The sequence below is a fragment of the Acromyrmex echinatior genome, chromosome 2 (assembly GCF_024713525.1).
Source record: "Acromyrmex echinatior isolate Ae372 chromosome 2, ASM2471352v2, whole genome shotgun sequence".
Taxonomy (NCBI): domain Eukaryota; kingdom Metazoa; phylum Arthropoda; class Insecta; order Hymenoptera; family Formicidae; genus Acromyrmex; species Acromyrmex echinatior.
Window position 1 is genome coordinate 19,985,011 of NC_141853.1, and position 23,622 is coordinate 20,008,632.

Here is a 23,622-nt window from a genome sequence, read left to right on the forward strand (position 1 = left end):
AGGAAACCGTGTCAGTAGGTTGATCTTCGCAAGTAATTACACAACGAATAAATGAACGAACATTTACGGAATTGAAATTCGGAAACGCAACTTTCGTTAAAAATAACAAAATACAACATTAGACATAAAATTGCTGAAAAACAATATATTTTTTCAGGATAAAAATGCCGTAAAAATATATTTTTTTAAATATAATTTCTATTTGAACTTGTCTTTCACATTTTTTTTCTTTGCTATAAGCATCCTTTAATTATTCTCTTTCTAATAGAAAGAGAAAGAATCAATTTCTATAATAATCAAGAGGAATAGTTTTATATAAAAAATTTGTATATAATCTACATTCTATAATTATTAGATATGAAAAGTTTAAAAAGTTACAAAAGTCTGAAAGGCTTACATAAATTTTAATAATTAATCTATTATTACAAAAATTTTACATTTATTACTACCTCTATTATTAAAGAAATGTTAGGATAAATGACAAATTACTTTTATATTCTTCATCAATATTCTCGTGATACTGCTATAAAATTTATATATTCCTTTGCTATTTAGTAAAATTGTTATTATAATCAATAACTTATCAAATCCCATCTGAGGTAGACTTGCCGAAGAAAGTGACTTGACTTCTAAGGTGGGGAGAAAGTGACCTAGAGAGGTCTACGACATCGTCCTCGAATCTTTTCTTCTCAGTCTTCCGTGACGTATGATTGGGTGTGGAATATACGAGTGGTACCAAGAAGAAAATATCTTGTGAGAAGTTAAGGTATTTACATTTTCAACACATAAATTCCTTTTGTAAAAAAATAAAAAGATATAATTAGCTTATTAAATTTTAATCTAAACGTTAATTTAAATCATAATATATAAATTAATATTAAGATATAATTATTCGCGCGCGTGTTTTAATGTATCGAATTTATTATTTTGTTTCAATTTTTTCCGATTTGCAGTATTCATATATAATTTCTATATATTTAATTAGAAGAAACGATATACTGGATATGATAGCAGTGTGACAGTAAGTCCATAATTTTTAATGTATATACATCATTGGAATTTAAAGGTTAAATGTTACCAGTCAATTCTGTAAATGAAGTTGATAAAAGAGAATTCTATGACATTTTAATTCTTTACCATTTCCGACATTCATTATGTACCAATTTCCTTAATTTCATGTATTATATAATTATTATTACGAAAGCAACAAAACATACCGAAATATACATATACGACGTAAATGTTTTTAAAAAGAAAATGTTTCTCTAAATATATATCGTGAAATATTTACATGCATAAAATGTTATGCTAATGAAATATTATATTATTATTTTTGTAAATCAGTAGCTTTAATAAGAATTAATTAGAATCAAGTAATGAGATGAAACACAAAGGAACAATTCTCTTTGTAAAAATTATCGTAATTTTAGTTGTAAACAGAAGAATTTGTTTCTATATTTCAAATTACTTTGTTTTTTACTTGTCTACCTAGCAAACGAGAATGGATTAAAATGGATTGAAAAATTTTTTCTATCTGAATGCATATTTAAATAGCGAATATCTTTTTTTGGATTTAATTGGATTCAATTGGATTCAATTAGATTCAATTAGATGCAATTGGATTGAAAAATTGCATTTCCAATTCAAAATTTTGAATTGAACAGTATTTACAATGTGTTGTGCGCAGAAAAAGCTAATATTATTTTTAGATTGAAAGGCATAGAGATATGCTCCATGCAATTCCTATAAATAAATAAAAATGCATTCAGGATTGAAAAGCATTCATTTTAAATTCGTAAATCAATATTTTTGAAAATCTGAATCCATTTCAATTCATTGCAATCCATTCTTGTTTGCTGGGTAATACAATAATAATAGTATTCAAATTTTGTTAAAAGCAAATATTTATATTTTTAAATATACATATTCTCTTTATCTAAAAATTACTTCTTTTTAATATTACATCATTAAATATATCACATGAGTGTACAATGAAATTTTCCAACATATTCGCTTGCATCCGGGTATTTCCTATTTCAACATGCTGCTGTAAACTTTCCAGGAGAAAGTCAGATACACAAACATTGATTCAAGCGAAAAACGGAGCATCTTTATTTCGTTTACTTTACATTTCGTGGAAGGTGAATGCCGGCCTTTCAATTTCTGTATCCAAGATTCTTCTTTGGTCTCAAAATCATAACGATGAGAAAGATAGCTGTGCAATTATATTCTTCAATTATACTTGTCACGTTAATAGCAATAGTCAATTTGGTATCTGGTACGTATTACAAATACAACATTTTAACAATTTATATTAAAAAATTAAAAATAAGATTAAAATTGTCATTATAATTATCTACTTATAAATAAAAACAATTAACAATAATGACAAAAATATATACAAAAAGTGTATACTGTTTTAATAATTTTTTTTTCTGATGTCTACAATTATTATTAATCAAACTGTTATATTATTTATATTTTTATTATTAAATTAGAATATTAAATTATGAAAAATACAATAAGACATACACCTTTAATCTGATTATGCGATTAGATCTTTCAATACATTCAATATAATTTTATTTGCTGTACATCTTCAGCGAATTTAACGACTGTTACGGTGAATCATGGTCCATGGGCAGAAATTCTCGAAAATTGGATTACCCTTCCAAGGCACCAGTTCAACAATTCTCGTGTCGCACGAGTGATGAAGATTGATGATAAGATTTTGACAGTATCTAAAATTTCCACATCAAATAAAAGAGACGTTTCTGAAACTGATCTTTACCTACTTAGTACGATTTATAAGATATTTAAAAAAACTCAAAAGAAAAGAAATTAATTTATATTAATAATTTCAATTTTTAATATAACTTATAAATAATTGCAACAATTACATAATTAAAGAAAAAAATTTTTTATAATAAAAAAATTATAAAAAATGTAATAAAAAATATTTTTTTAATTAAAAGAATGAGATTTAGGAACCTTAAATAAAAATTTACAGGTGCTATTGAAAAATTGGTGTATAGAGTAGACTATCTAGAAAAAAGAGTAAGAAGAGCAGAAGAATTATTGTACTATGTTATTGCTGGAAATAATAAAATGAAAGGTAAAATTTCTTCAATATAAAAAAATCGATTTAAAAAATCATTTCAATACAATATATGATATATAATATATATGATGATAATCAAGATATATATTTTCTTCGTTTTAACGTTTAAAAGAAATTAATTGTTATAAGAAAGAAAGAAATAAATTTGTTATTTACAACCCAGTGAGAAATGACAATGGAATCGAACCGACGTCGATTCAACGTCAATTTGATGATTTCGATGTCGATTCGATGTCGATTCCATTGTCATTTCTCACTGAAGAACTTAATACAGTTTTAATCTATATTTATGATGTCATCGCTTTTTTTAGAACCTTGTCCTACTAATTACACGAGAATGGGCCAAAATTGCTATCACTTCAGTAATCGTGATTTCGACTGGAAATCATCGGGTAGTCTTTGTCGTGGTATGGGTGGACATTTGGTTGAATTCAACACGGTCGAGGAGAACCAAGATGTAATCGCGGGTATAATGTCAAATTCTAAATTTAAGGGCAATAATTTCTGGACAGGTGGGTTAAATCCAGGGCTTTTATGGATTTGGGCCAATAGTGCTAGACCGGTTCAACAAGACACTAAACAGACCGTCATTGGTGATGGCAGGTTGATATCGCTCTTAAATAGAACATTTTTACATAGATAGAATAGAATATCAATAGCGTACATATATTATTTTATTTAGCACGACAATTAATTCTCAACACTAAATATTTGAATTATAAATTATTTTAAATTGTAGGTGCTTGAAGTTAACTTTCAACGCCTCATCGAAACTTTATTCATATAGAGGTGAAGATTGCAGCTCAAGGCAAAGATATATTTGCGAATTGACGGTCGAAGACGAATCAGCAAACAAGATCGAAAGGACAGCACGATTATTAATTGATAAAAGTGATTAGGCGCATTTTAGCAGATAAAAATAATAAATCAAACAGAGGAATTATATTTATTTATAAACATATCTTTTATAAATATATCTTTTTAGTAATTTAATTATAAAATTTATAAATATATCTTTTTAGTAATTTAATTACAAAATTTTTTATTACAAAATATAATTATTTTTTTTAATAAAAAATACAATATATTATATATTTCTTCTTGATAATATACGTATAATATACGTACGATAATATTCTTGATAGTATACGTATCTAATTTTGCGTATATTTAAATAAATTGACATTTCAATAAATTATATTATCATTTATAAGTATTCATCGTTATGAAAGACTATTAATGATATTTGATATAATGTATTAAACCATAAATTGAAGGTTTATAATTTTAAATTTCCGTTTATATATATATTTTCATTTCAGCATAGTTTAACTTGCTAGTGTAATGTACCATTGTATGTAAAAATGAATTAAAATAAATTTATCTTATGTTTTGTAATTATCTTCATTCTTCATAAAAATAGAAATATTTAAAGATTATGCGTTTCGCGGAAGTCCACTTCATTAGGGCGAGGAGCCTGATTTTGATTGAAATATTTAAATAAGAATTAGATAAAATCTTCTCAATTCTCTTATAGAATTAATAATTGATAACAGGAATAAAAAGAAGTAAAAATTAACAAAATAATTTTTATGTTTTTTCTATTTTAAGCAACTTTAGATTTTGTTAGATTTGACAAAAAATAGTCGTTATCTTTTAAGAAATGTTTTTACATAATATAATGAACCTATGAATAGGTTTCGCTTAAAAGTTTAATTTACTTATACTCTTTGCGGCGTGATGCGCCATCACCAGACTATGTTTGTGTTCGTTCACCAAGGACAGTATGCGATCAGAACGTGCCACTAGTGCGCCATTTTCAATATACGATTCAGTCGTTATTTCATTGGGTTTTGTACTACGGCAGCAATCTTCAATCACAGCTACAGGATAACCCAATCGCAAACCATCCAAACATGTCTCCTTTACGCATATATCATAGGTGAGTCCACAGACAAATAAGAGCGTAGCTCCAACGGCCAACAATATTTCTTCAAGTTTTATGGAGCTTTGTGCATCTTTTTCAAATGCTGAATATGATTCTTTATCTGGATCCTGACCTTTATATAGCTTGAATATAAAAAGGAAAGAATATTCCGAATAATTAAATAGGATATAATTTCTTAATATCAGATGTACATAATTTTAAAAATAAGATAATTTATAAATAGATAGATTAAAAAACTGTAGGAATTCATGCCTTCTTAAATAACAATTCATAAATATGGGAGAAAGAAATAGCTGCCAGAGGTTTACGTAATAAGAACATCTATACAATTGCTTTGTATGTAATACCAGTTACTATGCAGTTCTAAAAAATTAGACTAATTAGAGAATCTTTAGTGAAATATATATATATATATATATATATATATATATATATATATATATATATATATATATATATGATACAGCTCTCTATTCCTTTTATATAAAATTGAGCTATTACCCGTTTGGAAGAAGGCAATATTAGCAGATCTTTATGCAATTCAGCGCCCCAGGTGTTCCTAACACAGTGTCTTGGCCAAAGTACTTGTATTACATGAGATTGCAAAAAAACAACAGTGTCGAAGGGTTTCGCTGTTTCCTTAGTGACCTATTTCATATTGTAAGATTATCTTACATTTATTTCGGATTATAGAATTATAGGCTAAATCTACCTCGGATAAGATTTATTATTTTAATTCATAAAAAAAAATCAAAAATTCAAATGTTACCGACACAAAAATAAAAAAATTATCTAAAAGGACATGTTCAAGAATTTTTAGACATTTCTATTTTATATTATATACAGTAAAAGCAAAAAGTATTCTTACAAGGAAATTTGTTATAAAAAAAGCCTTATTTGAAAATAAAAAGCCTTATATAGAAAATAAACATTAATTAACAATTTTATACAATGAATACATTCTGTTCTAATATAAACAAATGAACTTAATTAGCACATATTCCTGATTTTAGAAGCTAAATTTTTCGTCTGTACGAATACTTTTTTTGAACATTCAAACAATACAATTTTTAATTTTCGCTTATTTTTCGAATAATATATTTTGTATAATTAATACACATCATTTTGGTATATATAATTTTAAGAAACATACAGTCTATTTTATTCTTTATGAATAATTGTTAATTATCCAACAAAAAATCGTTAAGTAAATGTCGAATTGACGTCAAATTGATGTTAAAATCATCGAATTTATATCGATTCGATATCAATTAGATGATTCATTTCTCGCTGAATAATATTTACTTTTTGAAAATAAAGTTTTTTTTAAAAAATATTTTCTCTGTACGAATACTTTTTGTACTTACTGTACATATATAGCTAAACTAGTTTTATATAAATTTATGATATATAAAAAAGTAGCAATGGATAATATAAAAAAAAAATAATAAAATTAGAACATTAATATTAAATTTATTTTTTCATTTATTTATTCAAATTATTTTATTGAACTATTTTATTTTCTTGAATTATTTTATCGAACTATTTTATTACCAGGCAAGCATGTTTAAATACTTCAGATGTCGGATGAAGTTCGCGCATCGCCAAATTGTCAAAGAAGCTGATGTGATTCTCGGGATGCCAATCCTGTGTATATATCACTTCGTCCCAGTGACCCTCCCTCAAAAGCCGATTTATCGGTTCCACTACTTCCAATCCCTCTTGCCCAAAGTCATTTAGTTTTCGAAGTGCCAGCGTGCCATCAATAAAATCGTTCTGTACATCGACGACTAGCAAAACATTGATGGGATTCATAATCGTATGTATCCACATACAACATCTACAACAAGAATTTATTTATTGTAAAAAAAAAAATTCAAACTTTATCTCTAAACTATTTGCTTTTAACCAATTATTTGTACAAATAAAAATCCGAACTAAATAAAAATTTTCTGTTTGTCTTTTTTTCAATCCAATTTAATAAATGATTTAAAAAATCATTTTACATTAATTTATATATATATATATATATAGTTACACACATATATAGTTGTTGATTATAATTAGGAACAAAAAAATATATAAAAAAATACGAAAGCTCGTCATAGACTTGACGATAAATAAATATATGATTAAAAAAAAAAGTATAAACAAAAACATTAACATTAAAATGAATTATTCATTAAAATAAATTATTCATTAAAAAAAACAACAAAAAATAACTATAATTCCTCATTATCGGGTAAGAATGTGTTAAGGAAGATGGAAAGATTTGGCGGCTGAAAATTATATAAAATTTGAATGTCGTTTGTAAAGAAATGAATAAACAAACATAAATTTTTTTTTTCGAAATTCACTTGCGAAATGATAAGATATTTATTATCTGACTCATTATTTTGATAACTATAGCAGTGTCGCTGCTCGTAGTTAGCTGAGACACTACCAGTGTCTCCAGATCTGTTTTTAATTTACTGAAACATACATAAATTTTCTTTTTAGCATGTTTCGAATGTTTTCTTAACAAATAAAATCAGTCATGAAAGTCTACAAAATATGAATAATTGAAAACAATATTGATATTTAGTGCATAAATCGCGCAGTAGTCTTCAAATTTCAATATTGTCCTCAATTATAAGTCAGATAATAAAGATTTTATTATTTCGCAAGTGAATTTCGACAATGTAAATTATAATAACATACATCTTATTAAATAGTGTCGTAAATATAAAATCATTAAATACAGTCAATCTGTATATGCGACGCTATTTAATGAGATATTGTAATTTTCGACATTTACTTGCGACTCAATTACATATTTATTATCTTAGAAGAGAATTTATTTTCTTAGAAGAAGCTTTAGATCGAGAACAAAGCACGAAAACAAACGAGGTAGTTTGTCTCGCAACATATTATATGATAAGGACAAATAAGGACAAATTGAAACGGATAGATAAATCGCTTAAATATGTTTTTTATAAATAGAGGAAAGCCCCTTATTATGATAGACGCTTAATATGAGATAGCGGCATTTCTGTTAAACTAATAAACACTATCTATTGGTTCCACCATGAATTTATTGCTCTTGAATTGAAAACTATTTAGTGAAAAATTATTAGATCATACCTATAGTGTAAAAAAAGATTTTAAAATTTAAATGTCTTCAAGTTTCATTGAGATAAGCCTTTAAACCTTGTTTATTATTTAATAAGTAAATATTTAGCAATAAATTCTTCATGTAATGATAGAATAAAATTGTATTAATAGAAAAATACGAAATATTGGATGTAGTAAAAAGAAATCCATTATTTTTTCAATAGATGGAAAAAAATAACACTTAAAAATTAATTATTTAATTATTTAAAATTATTTAGAGATCGAAACTATTGTTAAAACCTATCAGGAACTGTAGAGTTCACTGAGAATTATAAAATTTCATAGTTTTCAATTGATTTTTTCGAATCTTGCGGTGCCACGGAAGTTAGCACCGCAAATTTTCAAGTGTAATTTTTTTTAGCTAAATCATAGAAACTATTTATAAAATCTATCAGAAACTATAGAACTATTGCGGGTGCCAATGGAACTGTTATCAAAACTTGCAGTACCAAAAGATGAAATGCCAACTTCACACACGTAAATAATCTATGCTTCTATGTCATAATAATGAAAAACTGTTAACGTATAAATGTTATTGTATAATAATAAAAACAATTTTTTTACTTTGTGATTTGCTCATTTTTTACATTACTTTAATTTTAAAAAATATATTATTTGAACTAAATTTTATGTAACATTATGTTGAAGCTTATTAAATTCCTTTAAAATGACCTATTATTTTTTTTAATTCTGTCTACAGACTTCTAGCATTTACCTAAAATGAATCGGTATCTAAAAATAGAGGCCTTTCCTCTATATATGCTATTTTACATATATTTGATAAATTTATTCTTTCATTTCTTTCTTTTTCTAGAATAAAAATATAACGAGAATAAACAACTTGTATATCTATTATAAATAAAAATTCAAGCAGGATCATAATAATGTTAATATAATATTAAAGATCTTCCTTATTCAGAGGCTTAAAAATGTGATTTTTAGAAGTGATTTATAAATAAATTATATACCTGATCAAGATAAAACTTTTTTATGAATTTTAGAAGCAAATAGTTCAATCTCCTTTTTCGTTAAAAATAACATAAAAATCGCAGGAAATTCCTCGCTGCAGTCCTGCGAAAAATTAAAATATTCTAATCGTTCTTTTTGATCAGTATTCTATAAGTATACATAATTACTAAATCAACATTTGGATTAAAATATTGAAATTTAACAAAATGGAAGCTAAATAAAAATTATGTTTTGATTTCCAATATTTTTTCAAGCATCTTAATAAAAAAGAATTAAATAATTGATAAATATAAACAAATTGTGGTCTAGGAAATGCAAAAAAGTGTCAGTGTAATAATTGTGCGAAGTTTCAAATCAATCAAGCCAGTTTTTCAAGGAAGTTTTTCCATGATTTTGTAAACATGATTTTGAGAAAAACGGCTTTAAAGTTTAAAATTGATTTTCTAATCCAAATGATTATAACAAGTATTATGCATGTATTATGCAGCAAGTATTATGCAATAGCCAACTATAATAGCGGAAGCTTATTTCATTTCGATTCTCTTATTCTAATTAGAATCCTAATAGTAAAACCGGTCTCTTGAAAAGAACACAATGTACTTGGCATTTCGATACCTATTCTATTCGTTCAATACCTATTCTATTCTATTCCGCGCAACGTCTGACAAAATGTATCTCAAAAAAATATTTTTTTTTTTAAATCGCTTTAAGGATTAATTTTATACACGTATAAGATTTAAAAGATTCAATTACTTGAAAACCGATTTTTCTCAATCCCAAAAAATCTTTTAAAATAAATCGTAATTGAAAAACTTAGTAATCATTTTTTAAGCCATTTTCATGCCATTATGACTTGTTATTTTATTTTGAATTCAGAGTTCAGATTTCCACCCGAGTGTCATCGGATACCATTATCTTACTAAACGTTGAACAAGGATAACATGACATAGGAGAGCATTCAGATGGGAATTCGAACACCTCTTTCTTTGTGAATACATTAAAGTAAACATATATAATAGTAAAACGTAATTTCAACTTTATATATATATATATATATATATATATATATATATATATAAAGTTGAAATTTCGTTTTACTATATATATATAATGTTTTATTATATATATATAAAACTATAAATGTCAAGGCTTAATTTATTAAATGAATATTTATGGTTTATTTCTTCTCCTCGTAATAAACCAGTTGGATCTATAAATAAAACATAAAAAAATAGTAAATATATTGTATAACTTTGTATCTAAATTATTTTCCTAAAATAGCAAGAAAAAATGTCAAACATTACTAACTAGAATTAAATAATCTAATGTAAAATTCAATATCTCATTAAATAAGTAAAATACAAATAGTAACGAAAAAGTATAAAGAAATTCAAGAAAGTATAAAGAAATTATTTTAAATCAAATATTTCCATGTGTACATTTGTTATTGAGATTGTTATTGAGGTTGGAAGGAAAAAGTAATCTTATTTTTTTTACTCTTTATTTTTTCCTCCCTTTTGGCCTTCTTTTATCTTTTAATCTTATTTCTGAGCTAAAAATTGTATGCACAATATAAACTATCCCTTCCCTCTTTTAATTACATGAAATTCAATCAATTTTTAGAAAGACTAGAAGAGTTGCGCACACATCACCTATACAGTTCCTTGTTGCTCAGCACACCGTCCGCATTTGCGTCAAATAACTCAAAGATCTCTCGTACCCTCAACTCATTCTGCTCGACTTCATCTTCGCTAAACATTCGGACACAGAGCGTTTGGAATTTCTCGTAATTGAACGGTTGTTTAGCATTAATGTCAAATGTCAACAATATTTTTGCAGAAAGAGCGTCACTGTCTGAATACGCCATGTGTATGTGCACTACGTGTCTCGCCTTGCGTGTCACGGTTACGTTATTCAAATCGACACAACGATCGTACGACTGCTGCTCCGATGTATAGATTGTTATTTGTTCAAATTCCCACTCGGGTGCTGTCTAGCTGTCTAGCTGTCCAATTGGCCAAACAGAAAATAATCTACATTAGTATTTGTGTAGAATTATAGTGGACCGCTATTGTCCTCGCAGATAGTCAAGTTACAAGTCAAGTAAAGATAAACGATCTATACACCATTCTATACGATCTATACTACCATTATGTAGTGATACGCGTAGACCACAAAAAGAAAAGTATTTTTTTCAATATTTTTAGGGTGATATTTCATTTATGCGTTTTTATCGCACGACAAATTTTTCAAGCCTGTTTCGTTATAGAATAGAAAGATCCGAGGATCTCTGTGTTCTGTACATGTTTGTCATATATATATATACACACACACACACACACACACACACACACACACATACAGAAACAGATATTTCAAAAATATTTTCAGATACATATTATATACTTTTAAATTATTAGGTGTTGGAATTAATTCGTAGCGTTTTTTAATGAAAGAATGTTATTTATTTCACATGAGCATTAAAAAATACATTAATGAAAGTACTTCCCATCACTTGTAAAACGCTACGAATTAATTCCAACACCTAATATATTAGATTTATATTAGATTTTAATATAATGATGATATTAAAAAACATACTAAATAAGTTATTTATTGATCACTTTTGGTTTTAGGTACTAATAATACTTAATCCTTACATTATTACTCCAATTATAACACGATAACACGATGCGAAAATTCGAAATGAAAAACGCGAAACGAAAATGAAATTGCAAAAATTTGCAATTACATCATTAAAATGATTTATGATAAGTGATTTTCCAGGCATTATTAATTTTACAAATCAAACTCATATTTGTAGTTTTAATCAGGAGTGACGTTATCACACACGTGATGGAATCGTACTTTTGCTGAGGAAATGTATCCGAAAATCAGTTCAGATAGTATTTTTGTATCTAGCTACAAATACAAATACTCGAATTTATGTATTTCAGATACAAGTTAGATATACTAAGTGTACCTCTATATATTATAGATACATATAGAGATACTATACGCAATACTGCGTAAGACTTATGTAACTATTTAATTCGTTGATTTCAAATTTCACATTATTTAAATATAAATTATTTTAATTATAAGGATCCTTTCAACATATATTTGAGATTTATTATAAATTGATTATTTAATGACAACATATAATTTTTTTATATGTGAAGCATTCTATTATTCTATTATTTCTATTTAATATTTAAAAATGTATACAAATAATCATAATTATTCGTAATTTTATCTCTATTTTAAATCTCGTTTAATCAATGCTTTTGATTACAACTCATGCTTAGTATTTTTATACAATGGAAAATTCGCAACTTTATGATGCTGTAATCTTATTGTCATTAATTATTATGTAGAATTTACAGAATCCCATTTTTATTTATTGAAAGTAATTTTGCTGAATCAAAAATTATTTTTTCATAATAAATTGCTTTGTTACAAGAGAAGAATGTTAAGAAACTCTTTTTTTAGCTATGACTTTGTATTTCTCTGAAGAATAATTAATATTGATATTTTTACTCATCAAATGTAATCTTATAATCAGTACCATTAAATTATAAATTTAACATAATATGATATTACATTTAGCATATTACATTTAGGCATCAAATTATATCTCAAGATTGAATAGTAATCGGCACGTGTGGTTCAAATGATAGAAAAGAAGAGACAGAACATATAAAATTTATAAGTTATTATGAAATGTAAAATCATACTAATTTTTTTAATAAGACATGTTTTGTGCTATAAATTAAATATCTTTGATATTTAAATTTAAAATCACACGTTTATGTATATGCTCCATAGAACATACATATGTATTACAGATTTAAATTTGTATGTTAAATAATAATAAATTTGTATTTATAAATAATAAATTATTTATTTCAATTGCTTTCTTTATAATTGTATCATCTTTACTGTTATGGTTAATTATCATTGTTAATTATTGTAAATCCTAGCAATTTAATAATTTTTAGAAACTTATAAATTATTTATAAGTGTATCTTTTTTCGTGTTTCAGATATCTATATACATTTGTACATAATATGTCGCATATAAGATATAATTCTAACGCATTTGCATGACTGAATGAATATTGTTAAATATTCATACAAATTTGCAAGATAAGTATGTGTATGTTATATGCAACAAAAAAATATATACTAGGTGGTGCATGTACCAATACGGATAATACAGATGAATATCACGGTTCATGTTTTCATGCATCAGTAAATTAATCGGATCATCGATATAACCAACGTATTATTCTATGTGATACGTGTTCAATATTTAAGTCATAAAACTGATCGGAAAAAAATTGATACAAAATGTAAGCATTGAATAAATTATTGTTTAAAAACAGATAATTTAAAATAAGAAATTTGCTCAAACCATAAAATTTTGAATTATAAAAGTCTATTTTACATTAACTTGTTACAATAAGTGGAAGATACAAGAAAATAAATTATATACATTGATTTGCATGAGATATGTATTGAAATATATATTATATTCTTGAACAAAATGAAGAATTAAAAAAAAGTAATTGCTCTAAAGCAACACAAAAGCGAATTGTCAACAAATTTATAGAATTGGAGTCTCTTATATACACTTATAAGAATAGAATGGCAGTGATTATATGTATATATATTTCGTAGAAGCAAAACTGCTCATAAAAGTGCTAAAGTGTTTTGATAAATATTCATATTTCTTCTAAGCTTCTAAATTTTCTTTACCAAATATTTAGTACCTAAAAAATAATATTTGGTAATAGCTTTATTACAACGAAAATTAACTTCAATGAATAATTAAGATATGTAAAATGTACACATACATATTTTACACATCATAATATTTTTAATTTGAGAAAATAATTATCAATTTACTATTGAAAAAGATCAAAAAATAGAGAAAGTATGAGATACATAAATAAATTTCTTATCTACGATCAGTTTATGCAATGAATGATCAAATAACTTAAGTAATCAATTTTATACATATATATATATATATATATGCTTGTTTTATATATTACCTATATCAAAATCTTATGTATTAAAATTACGTGTAACATTAATAGCCATTGTTTAATAGCGCGTGACATGGTAACGATTAAAATATCATTTGAGCTATCTGGAAGCTCTTGTCCTTCCAGCTTTGTTCTTGGATTATACCTTTTGCTATTTCGAGACATTTATATTACGACAAAACTTGTCCCTCTCCTCGGTGATGTCAATAGCGATTTTATTGATAACAGGATGTCTAATCTTGCCATTAATCGCGACAAAGAATTCGTTCAGTTCTCCCGGAATGTTGTCCCTTTTTTCATATTCGTATGCTTGCATCAGCAAATCTAATCTATCTAAGTCTTTAACATACTGCGCTTCAGGAGATTCCTGCTTTTCATATTCCTAAATGTTTTTTAAAACAAATAAAATATTAATGAATATTAATAAACGTTAATATTAAAAAATCAGAATTATATGAGAATATTCTTACACGAAATATTTGTAATATTTCAGGTCCCTTATCACCTAGCAGCTTGCAAATGTCTTCCATAGCTTCATCTTCCATTCTATGTTTTTCATCTGGTGGTATGCCACAATAAGGTGTTATGTCTCCCACAATACATTCAGCTAGGTCATGAATTAATGTCATCTGCATTATTCTGCAAACCGGAAAATATGTATAGATACATAAATTACCAATATTTACATGATATATATCAATATCATGTAAATAAATTATTTAATTTTATAAAAATAATAATATAAAATTTCAAGTTACGAAATACTATAATAATAAAGTCTCACTTGATTTTATCTAATTTTTCTTTTCCGTCCACTAGGAACGATAACATTGCCATACGGTACATGTGTCCAGCAATTGTTTCAGGATCAGATATATTCCGTTTTACCCATCCCGTCCTTTTCATATGCTGGAATATATTACGATCGAAAACATACTTAAATAAAATTCTTAAATTTATGAATATAATAATATATATATAGATTTATTATTTTTAATTTCAAAGAAATTTCTTAACATAAAAAATAATATAAAGGAAAGCATATTGATTAGAAAATATTACACATTATATAACGTTATCATAATTCTTTTGTTTGCGATAAAAATAATATAGAAGATGATACAGATTTCTTATCCAATATTATTTTTTCTTAACTTTTATGAATTCTTTTATGACTTTATTATTTCTTAAAGTCTTTAAAAATAGTATAATTTTGAGGTTTAAAAAAAATTGTTTAATCTTACTTTTTTGCATCATAAATATGCTATTTTGAAATTCAAAAATTAGAACCTCATATCTAGATAAGTAAAATATAAAAAACCATAAATGATCAAACAAAGACATTGTTGTAGAATTCAAGATGTTGATTCAACAACATATCTAACAATTCCATTTAATCTAACATATCCATTTGATTGCATGATATTTATCAAGATGCAATTTTAAACAAAAGAAATTGTATCATAATTGATTCATATTATCAAAACACTCATGAATCAGCACAATATCAAACATACAAATAAAGAAATTAAAAATATAATATTCTATTAATGCTAATACTAATGAGTTTCCTGTTTTCTTTTCAATTTTTGACTTTATGTTGCGCATTTCTAATTCTAATTCTCAATTAAGCTTATATATTCAGAAAAATGTTTTGGTTTAAAAGATTTCCAATGACTTCTAGATACATTTTCACCATTAAAATAAAAGACAAAAATATTTTTTTATACTAATTTCCAACGTACAAAGAACAATATTTATTATGCAAAACAATGAGTATAAATTGCTTATTATCCTTAGTTTATGCAAAGGTCAAATATATATAATTTCATATATCTATAAGGTCAAAAACATAAGAAATTTCTTAAATACCATGTTATATATCAACATGTTTCTTTATTTCTCTTTTTTTTTTTAAGTTATTTCTATATCCTTGTGTTAAGATTCAGATCAACTTAACATGTCAAAATAAAAATACGAAGTAATATTTCAAACATAATCAATTTCTGACAATCAAAATTGTCAGAAAAAAAGTTATACTTTTCTTATTGCAATTTCGGCCAATATTCATGGCCGATTCTTATATTTGAGACTAAGTCAATAGGAGAGCTGCATTAGCATCTTTATATATTACTTAAAACAGTCTTAAAATAAGAATAGACTATTAAATATTCTAGACAGCTGTATTATTATTAGTATCTTAAGATGTTACTCAAGAGATGATTTAAAGTAAAAATGGACTATGAATACCGCTCTTCAAATCTTCATCTAGAACACTTTTAATCATGATTCCTTATAAATTAGTGTTGATATTATATAATTATATTTAAAAAAAAAAGTAATCTCATTGATCATAGGTCGACACAGGCAAAGGTTAGCAACAATAAAAGACGTCTTCTTACATAAGTATCTGTCTTTCCCTCTTTTATTTTTTTAATTTAATACCATTCTCTTTTCCTTTTTCCCCTCTCTTTTTTACAATATTCTATTTCAGAAAAAAATTTTAGAAATTACTGTTCTTGTCAAAGCCATTTTGCATAGTATATTCTTTTGTCTAGTGATTCCAGGTCACTTGGGAAACATATAAATGTATAATATATTATGATTTGACAGCTGCGAGCACATCATCTTGAAGCTTACCTTCAGCCGACCGACCAACTCCATAAACTCCTGTAATCTCTTTGTGTCTTGCATCGCGATCGGTTGAAATTCTCGTAACTGTTCTGACACCGTGAATAGTATCGAATTATTCTTAGTTGCACCTGGTTGCCACCACACTACACTACTCTAACGGAGTGAATATTCCCGAACTGACAAAAAAATTAAGCGGGAATTGGGAAGTGAACAGTGATCATGACAGCCAACCACGATATGATTATTTCCCTAGTTTCCCTCAGTATCAACAGAAAGAAATCTGAGAGTGAGTGTATCTAGGGCTATATTCAGATTTCCATCCGAGTGCCACCAAGATATCATTTTATCTTTGTTATTTATTAATGTTAAACAAGGATGACATGATACCCGGAGAACACCGGGTAGGAACCTAAACAAGCCTTAAGCTTTATGTCCACGTTAGAAATGGTCCGAGACCTCGAATGAAGAAAGAATTGACCAATCGCGATGTGATCAAATTGTTTAAATCAATTGTGATTTGTTAATTTTTTTCTTTGTTCGAGATCTCAGACCGATTTCTAGCATCGTAGACATCGGGCTTTAGATACACCCACTCTCAACACAACTAAAGGAGTGTTTATATTGGCTAACCATATGCCATATACCGTAATCTGTAAAAAATTGACCAATTATCTTCGAATATTTCCTTCTTATCGCCGAATGAGAAAAGAATACTTGATTGTGATTAGTCAATTCTTAGAGATTACGGCATATGGCATACGATTATGACCAATATAAATGCTCCCTTAAAGTCCTAGATTTATAAGAAAAGCGCGATTGGTGTTAAGTGTTCTGATTGATCATTGCAATCATGTGATTAGCAACCAATGATGAATTTATTTCTGTGTATTAAAAATGGCTGCTTAATGAATGATTGATGATTTAAGGCCCTGCCTAATAAAGAATAAACGATTTCAATCTATCAGAAACCGCGTATTCCGATGTATCCGATTTCCGATAATCGTTAGAATCGTTTATTCTTTATTCCTAATTCCTTATTCCTTCTATTGTGCGCAGAGCCTTATCAGAAAAACCTGAGAGATGACATGAGGGCCTTTTTCCTATAATCGCAAAACGCCGCCGCATATTACTGTTCTCTGAAGAAATGTATGTAAACTACACAACAATATCCATTTTTGCGATGCTGCTAATAGATATAAATTGCTAAAATCACTAAAATAATTAAAATCTATCAAATTAATAGAGATTCAGGTTTCTCTCTGTCTGTATTCATACTCAGATCTTATATTTAAGATCGTCTTAAGTATCTTAAGATGTCATGAACCAATTAGATAGCCGTATTAGCATCTTAGGACATTACTTAAGATAGTCTTAAAATACGAATCGACTGAATACTGAAATGAATTTCGATCTTAATGCACACTGAATGCGATGAGAGATGAGTGACAAGTGATATCCTATAAGAAACTCTGCTTTGTATCGTCACTTACAACAAAGCCGAGCTTTCATGATTCAAAGGTAATATAAGAAATTTATTTATTAATTTTAAAATATCTAATTTTAATTATATTGTTGAAATTAAAAAGAAAATACAAATATAGATTCAAATATAGCACGGGAATTTCTGAAACATGGCGGACCAATCAATGCACTACTTTATTATATTGCATTTACAATTTGAATAAAGCTAGAATTCTAATTGTAAGCAAATTACATTTAATTTAAAGTTGTAAAAAAATTTAAATATATAAAAACGAATCAACTTGTACAAGAGGCCCTCCACTACCCCCGTCGATTTTATCGGCGGTCCTCTTTTCTTTATAAATATACTCACTCGTAAAAAACGAGCTACTAATAAATTCAGTAGTCCGTTTTTACAGGTAAGTATATTTTAAATTTATTTTTTATTTTTATGTCGAATTATTTTATTGTATTTTGTTAATTATATTGTATTAGCAAAATACACTAAAATAATTAGCAATCATATAGCATAACTTTTTTAATGTTACCTTTTATTGTAATCCTTTATACATTTAATAATATAATAATAATTGTTTACAATATAATGTACAATTATAAATATTGTATTTACTATCAATTATTAATTTGCGATTATAAAACTCATTAATATTGCGATAAAAAGTCATTAATATATTTACGACAGCACTTTCATCGTGTTCAAAATAACTATCCTAATAATTTAATCACATCAAAGTCATCTCAGCTTTGTGATATGCTAATTAGCATCAGATACAAAGAAGAACAATCTTCATAATGAAGAGTAAACTTAATATACTCTGATTCTACGTCAAATCCATAAGATTCATTCGCAAAGAAAAGTTAAGCAATCCGTCAAACACCAGTGATCTTGTTACAAGAGGATGTAAATTCCAAATCTTTCAAATCACTTACGATAATAATAATTTTGGTACAATGTTAATTACAATTAACATTTTTATTGCATCTTAAATATAATATTAAAATTCGCAAGAAAATATGTTCTGCCACACATTACTAAAAATTATCGCTTATTAAAAATAAATGGATAGAATGATTTTCTTATGGAATAGTCATTACGAAAGAATATATTTAATAATAATAAAATACATGCATTGTTGTAACTTTTTATATGTATGAGTACAAAAGCTTCTCGGGTACCAACTGTTCGAGTATGTAAGCCGAACCCGATAATAGCGGGATTTTTAAAGAATATTTATACTGATAAATATATTATATAAAATTTAACAATTCCTTATTTTTTTGTATGTTTCAAAAATTTTAATTATTAATATCCCGCTAATATGAGGGTATCTATTCGACTTACCTCGAATTTTTTTGTACTCACACATTTTTAATTAAATTTATATAATCACGATACATTGTTAAAAAAATATAAAATATTTTGGTAAAAATTATCCAAATCGACAAAGATCAAAATTTGTTAAATGTAATCTCATAATATCTGCATGTATTTTATTATAGAGAAACATATATTAATAATTAATCCTAATATTCTAGAATAGCGGGATGTCCAATACCTAAAAATCATTTTTAAAATAACAGTTAGTAAATTAAATATACACTTTCGTAATCATATTTTTGTTAAAGCAATCATAAAAAAATAACAAATTATTTGTATAAAACTTAAATTTATTTACTTCATAATTTAAATTTATACAAATAATCATTATATATCTATATTAATCATTCAATACTAAATTCTTGTTGCCATTAAGACAGTCTATTATTAACATTATTACTAGTGGACATTTAGTAAAATTAAGAAAGCGATAAAAATTATGAAAACTCTAAAATATACCACTAAATTAATTTCGCAACTTGATTTTAAAATATATAGCAATTGTAATGAAATCATTAAAAGTAAAAAGATTATTTTCAGGAATTAACGAGAAAACCCAAGATTAATTCTGTACAAAAATCTCGTACGAATACCAAACTAGACTTGCGAATGAACTTTACGGAAAGCGAGAAATAAATCTTCATGATGAAAATAATTATACGACTTTCCATCGATACAAATTACGCCTTCACTGGCATATATCTGACACGAGGGACAACGATGAGTTCTTCTTTGTATATAACAAATCAATCACTAAGATGTACTTGTAATTCTGAATGTTAAAAATATAAATGTCAAAAAGCAAACAAGAATATTTAGCCATCCATTGCCTCAGTCAAAGCTCCAATCTTTATTGACTTATCTAATAAATTTGTATACTAAAAAAAGAAAAATTAACGATTCTAGACAGCAAATTTCTAATTAGAAGTTAATCAAAATTATTAATGATTTTTTAATATTAAAAATAAAATCCAAATTAAAAAAAAGTTTTAAAATTAAATATTTATCAAATTCGTTAAATCAATCAACAATGTTTGTTATCATATGTTTCGTCAATTTGGCGTAATTTACATCAATAAAGCAACAATGAATTTGATTTACTACGACAAGATAAATGCTACATGTATTGAATAGATATATTCAATATGATTATAAACATTCCAATATAATTCCAATAGTAATAAATCCAATAGTAATTTTTGCGCAAATTACAAAAGTAAATATGATGGCATTTACCTGGACATAGTTTACATAAATTTTATTACGTACTAATATTATATTACGTACTATTATACATACATTTATTTATAACAAAATTAATTACAATATTAACGCGTTATACACTTTGTATATGTACAGAATTTTATAAGAGATTAAGTTTAATTTCAGGGGAACTGAAAATTCAATGAAATTCAAAATTATATATCATATGGTTTATTTTTATGATTTTGATAATTGGAAACCGGATACTGATAATTAAATAACATTTAAAATTAATTTAAAATTTTATTTAATTTTCAATCCCTTATTTCCAATTATGAAATATGTACATATAATGTCTATGTATCCCTACCTACATGTCACATAATTTACTAGTTAGATTTATTGTATAATGTTTTTTAGATTCATTATACTTATTTTTTATTTTTAAAATAAAATTTAATTACCCAACCGCGAAATGTATTTAAGTGTCATTTATATATCAATACATTTTATTTGTAATAACTTAATTTTTTAATTTTAAATAATTTATCCCTACCTATCCATACTTGTCCTACCTACTTGTATTTTCATTTATTCGTGCCTATTCTATTTTTACCCGCGCTCGTACCTATATTATTTCATAATGTGTAATAACACCGCGAATATAATATGTTAATGGCTGTGTTCAGCAGAGAAAACAGCTTTGCAAATGTTATAAAATTCTTCAATATGATTGGTTTTTGCTTTTGGTTCCTTATGGATTTAAATGTATAAGTCAATTATATTGAAAAATTTTACAACAGTTGCAAAGCTGCTTTCTCTACTGAACACAGCTAACGCCTAACCATGTCCTATTGCGTACTGATAAATTTATCTAATTATATTAAAAATAAATGAGTAAATAATAAATAATAATAATTAAAACAGATTTTTCATACAAAAAATTAACAAATACAAGGCTAATGAGAGTCAGTGTGGATAATCAAGCGCAAATTTTATAGATTAAAAAATCTACAAAATTTGCTTCTGATTATCCGCATCGGCTCTTGTTAGCCCTGTTGTTCATTAGTTATTTTTGTACTTTAAATAAGAAGTAATTAAAAAAATATAAGAACTCGCAATTGCGAGTAAGTTACCCTCCCGAATATTCAATTTACACATATACTTTTTAAAAATTTACACACTAACCCACCTGACAAAAAATTTGTCATGTATGAATATGTATAATTATGTATAAACATACATTTAACATGTATAAATATTTATAAACATTTATAATTTTATATGAAATATGTCTATACATGTTCATACATCTTTCTTTTTCATAAAATAACTATTTAGTGTAATAGAAATAATAATAGTAATGTAAAAACATTAAAAATAATTAAAAAGATAATTTTTGCACTATTTATTTTAGAAAACATCAAGTTTGAAGAAATGTAAAAAAATTACATGTAATTATATATAAAATTAAGCCTAAGTATGAACAATTTTTTACATTTTTCCAAACTTGTTTTTTTCTGAAATAAACAATGCGAAAATTATCTCTAATTATTTTTTATGTTTTCATATTACTATTATTGTTCCTATTACATTAAAAAGTAATTTTACAAAGGAAAGAAGGATATGTGGACATGTATGGACATATTTTATATATAATTATATATGTTTATGAATATTTATTCATAAACAGCGTGTTTATACATATGTTTGTACATATTTATACATATTTATGCATGAAAAATTTTTTACCGGGTATTTTCATACAGAATCTTTTCTTTCTTCTGGCCAGATTGAACTCACCTTTCGTTGCTCCTGGCCAATATTTTGGCTTCATATGCCAGAAATCGACAACAAGGAGATACTCCTTTTTGCTGCCGACTAACGTCGACAATAAGCATAAAATTTTACGCTTTTGTACGATGCCCGAAACACGAACGCGTCGCGAAGAGGCCATAATATTAATAAAATTGACTAGATAATATATTCATCATAATATAATAATTATTAATAATAATAATAATTCTATTAATATTACGAATAAATCATCACGTTTATTCTCTATTCACGTTTATTCGAAAAATATATAAATATTCGACTAAAAATAAATTTAAATTAACAAAATGTTTAAGTCATCAATGTTTTGATTTCAAAAGTTTCGAATATTATAAAAGATTAAATTTCACAATATATATACTACTAAATTAAATTTCTTAATATAAACATCACAATATAAAGAACAAAATTTTAATTTAAAAATAAACTGAAAATGACTAAATCAATTATCCGATAAAATGCAAGGCCCATGTACATATTTTTAACGATTCGAACGATTCGTTGCTGAATCTCATCTCAAAGCATGCGGAGATGAGAAATTCAGATGAATAATGTAAGATCCAAAAGAAATAATGTTCCCTTGCATCAATAAATATATATCTTTATATTTTGTAAATTATTAGAATCATTTTGTATAATTTATTATTTTAATATTAAGTATTTTAAGTTACGCAAACCTCTGAATGCGATTTTAAAATAATTATGAGATAAAATTCTCTATTTCTTGGTAAAATGTATATTTTGGATCTTACATCACGTTACTACTTTAATTGATATAAAATCCAATTACTACATATAGATAAGTTAGAAAAAATCAGGCTAAAGTGCATTGAAAAATATATAAA

At 25.9% G+C, this 23,622-nt stretch overlaps 3 protein-coding genes across 10 annotated transcripts; 1 reads left to right on the forward strand and 2 right to left on the reverse strand.

Annotated features, from left to right (window-relative positions):
- Nucleotides 1-274: 274 nt before the first annotated feature.
- On the forward strand, nucleotides 275-4,519 carry LOC105143568 (uncharacterized). 2 transcript variants are annotated; one of them, XM_087416891.1, is made up of 6 exons: nucleotides 275-1,021; nucleotides 2,063-2,278; nucleotides 2,604-2,798; nucleotides 3,011-3,115; nucleotides 3,433-3,724; nucleotides 3,861-4,519. In XM_087416891.1, exons 2-6 carry the CDS (start codon nucleotides 2,146-2,148, stop codon nucleotides 4,018-4,020), a joined length of 885 nt encoding a protein of 294 aa, XP_087273017.1. In that variant the 5' UTR covers nucleotides 275-1,021; nucleotides 2,063-2,145; the 3' UTR covers nucleotides 4,021-4,519. The 2 variants fall into 2 exon arrangements, with proteins under 2 accessions (XP_087273017.1, XP_087273018.1); XM_087416892.1 differs by lacking the exon at nucleotides 275-1,021 and having other exon boundaries at nucleotides 1,949-2,278; nucleotides 2,583-2,798.
- LOC105143570 (uncharacterized) lies at nucleotides 4,098-11,058 on the reverse strand. 3 transcript variants are annotated; one of them, XM_087416890.1, is made up of 5 exons: nucleotides 10,844-11,058; nucleotides 6,624-6,909; nucleotides 5,571-5,717; nucleotides 4,843-5,191; nucleotides 4,098-4,598 (listed from the first exon to the last, which is right to left on the reverse strand). In XM_087416890.1, the coding sequence occupies exons 1-5, from the start codon at nucleotides 11,056-11,058 to the stop codon at nucleotides 4,585-4,587; spliced, it is 1,011 nt and encodes a 336-aa protein (XP_087273016.1). In that variant the 3' UTR covers nucleotides 4,098-4,584. The 3 variants fall into 3 exon arrangements, with proteins under 3 accessions (XP_087273016.1, XP_011050272.1, XP_087273015.1); XM_011051970.2 differs by lacking the exon at nucleotides 4,098-4,598 and having other exon boundaries at nucleotides 4,706-5,191; nucleotides 6,645-6,909; XM_087416889.1 differs by lacking the exon at nucleotides 4,098-4,598 and having other exon boundaries at nucleotides 4,706-5,191.
- On the reverse strand, nucleotides 6,771-18,015 carry LOC105143569 (5'-deoxynucleotidase HDDC2). Of its 5 annotated transcripts, none has more exons than XM_087416894.1 (5): nucleotides 16,885-18,015; nucleotides 15,029-15,153; nucleotides 14,715-14,883; nucleotides 14,390-14,626; nucleotides 6,771-6,909 (listed from the first exon to the last, which is right to left on the reverse strand). In XM_087416894.1, exons 1-4 carry the CDS (start codon nucleotides 16,936-16,938, stop codon nucleotides 14,396-14,398), a joined length of 579 nt encoding a protein of 192 aa, XP_087273020.1. In that variant the 5' UTR covers nucleotides 16,939-18,015; the 3' UTR covers nucleotides 6,771-6,909; nucleotides 14,390-14,395. The 5 variants fall into 5 exon arrangements, with proteins under 5 accessions (XP_087273020.1, XP_087273021.1, XP_011050270.1 ...); XM_087416895.1 differs by lacking the exon at nucleotides 6,771-6,909 and adding an exon at nucleotides 11,064-11,192; XM_011051968.2 differs by lacking the exon at nucleotides 6,771-6,909 and adding an exon at nucleotides 11,064-11,196 and having other exon boundaries at nucleotides 16,885-18,014.
- Between the last annotated feature and the right edge of the window lie 5,607 nt (nucleotides 18,016-23,622).

Bases quoted from the DNA above. Each gene is read 5' to 3' on its own strand.
- LOC105143568 (XM_087416892.1), top strand. From the start codon at position 2,146: ATGCCGGCCTTTCAATTTCTGTATCCAAGATTCTTCTTTGGTCTCAAA. The intron at 3,116-3,432 runs GTAAAATTTCTT...CGCTTTTTTTAG, and splicing joins TGGAAATAATAAAATGAAAG to AACCTTGTCCTACTAATTAC. The intron at 3,725-3,860 runs GTTGATATCGCT...TTTAAATTGTAG, and splicing joins ACCGTCATTGGTGATGGCAG to GTGCTTGAAGTTAACTTTCA.
- LOC105143570 (XM_087416889.1), bottom strand. From the start codon at position 11,058: ATGGCGTATTCAGACAGTGACGCTCTTTCTGCAAAAATATTGTTGACA. The intron at 6,910-10,843 runs GTGATGTGTGCG...TTCTTGTTGTAG, and splicing joins AGCAACAAGGAACTGTATAG to ATGTTGTATGTGGATACATA. The intron at 5,718-6,623 runs GTAATAAAATAG...AATATGAAATAG, and splicing joins TATTTAAACATGCTTGCCTG to GTCACTAAGGAAACAGCGAA.
- LOC105143569 (XM_087416894.1), bottom strand. From the start codon at position 16,938: ATGCAAGACACAAAGAGATTACAGGAGTTTATGGAGTTGGTCGGTCGG. The intron at 15,154-16,884 runs GTAAGCTTCAAG...AATATATTCCAG, and splicing joins AGTTGGTCGGTCGGCTGAAG to CATATGAAAAGGACGGGATG. The intron at 14,627-14,714 runs GTAAGAATATTC...AAAAACATTTAG, and splicing joins AAATATTACAAATATTTCGT to GAATATGAAAAGCAGGAATC.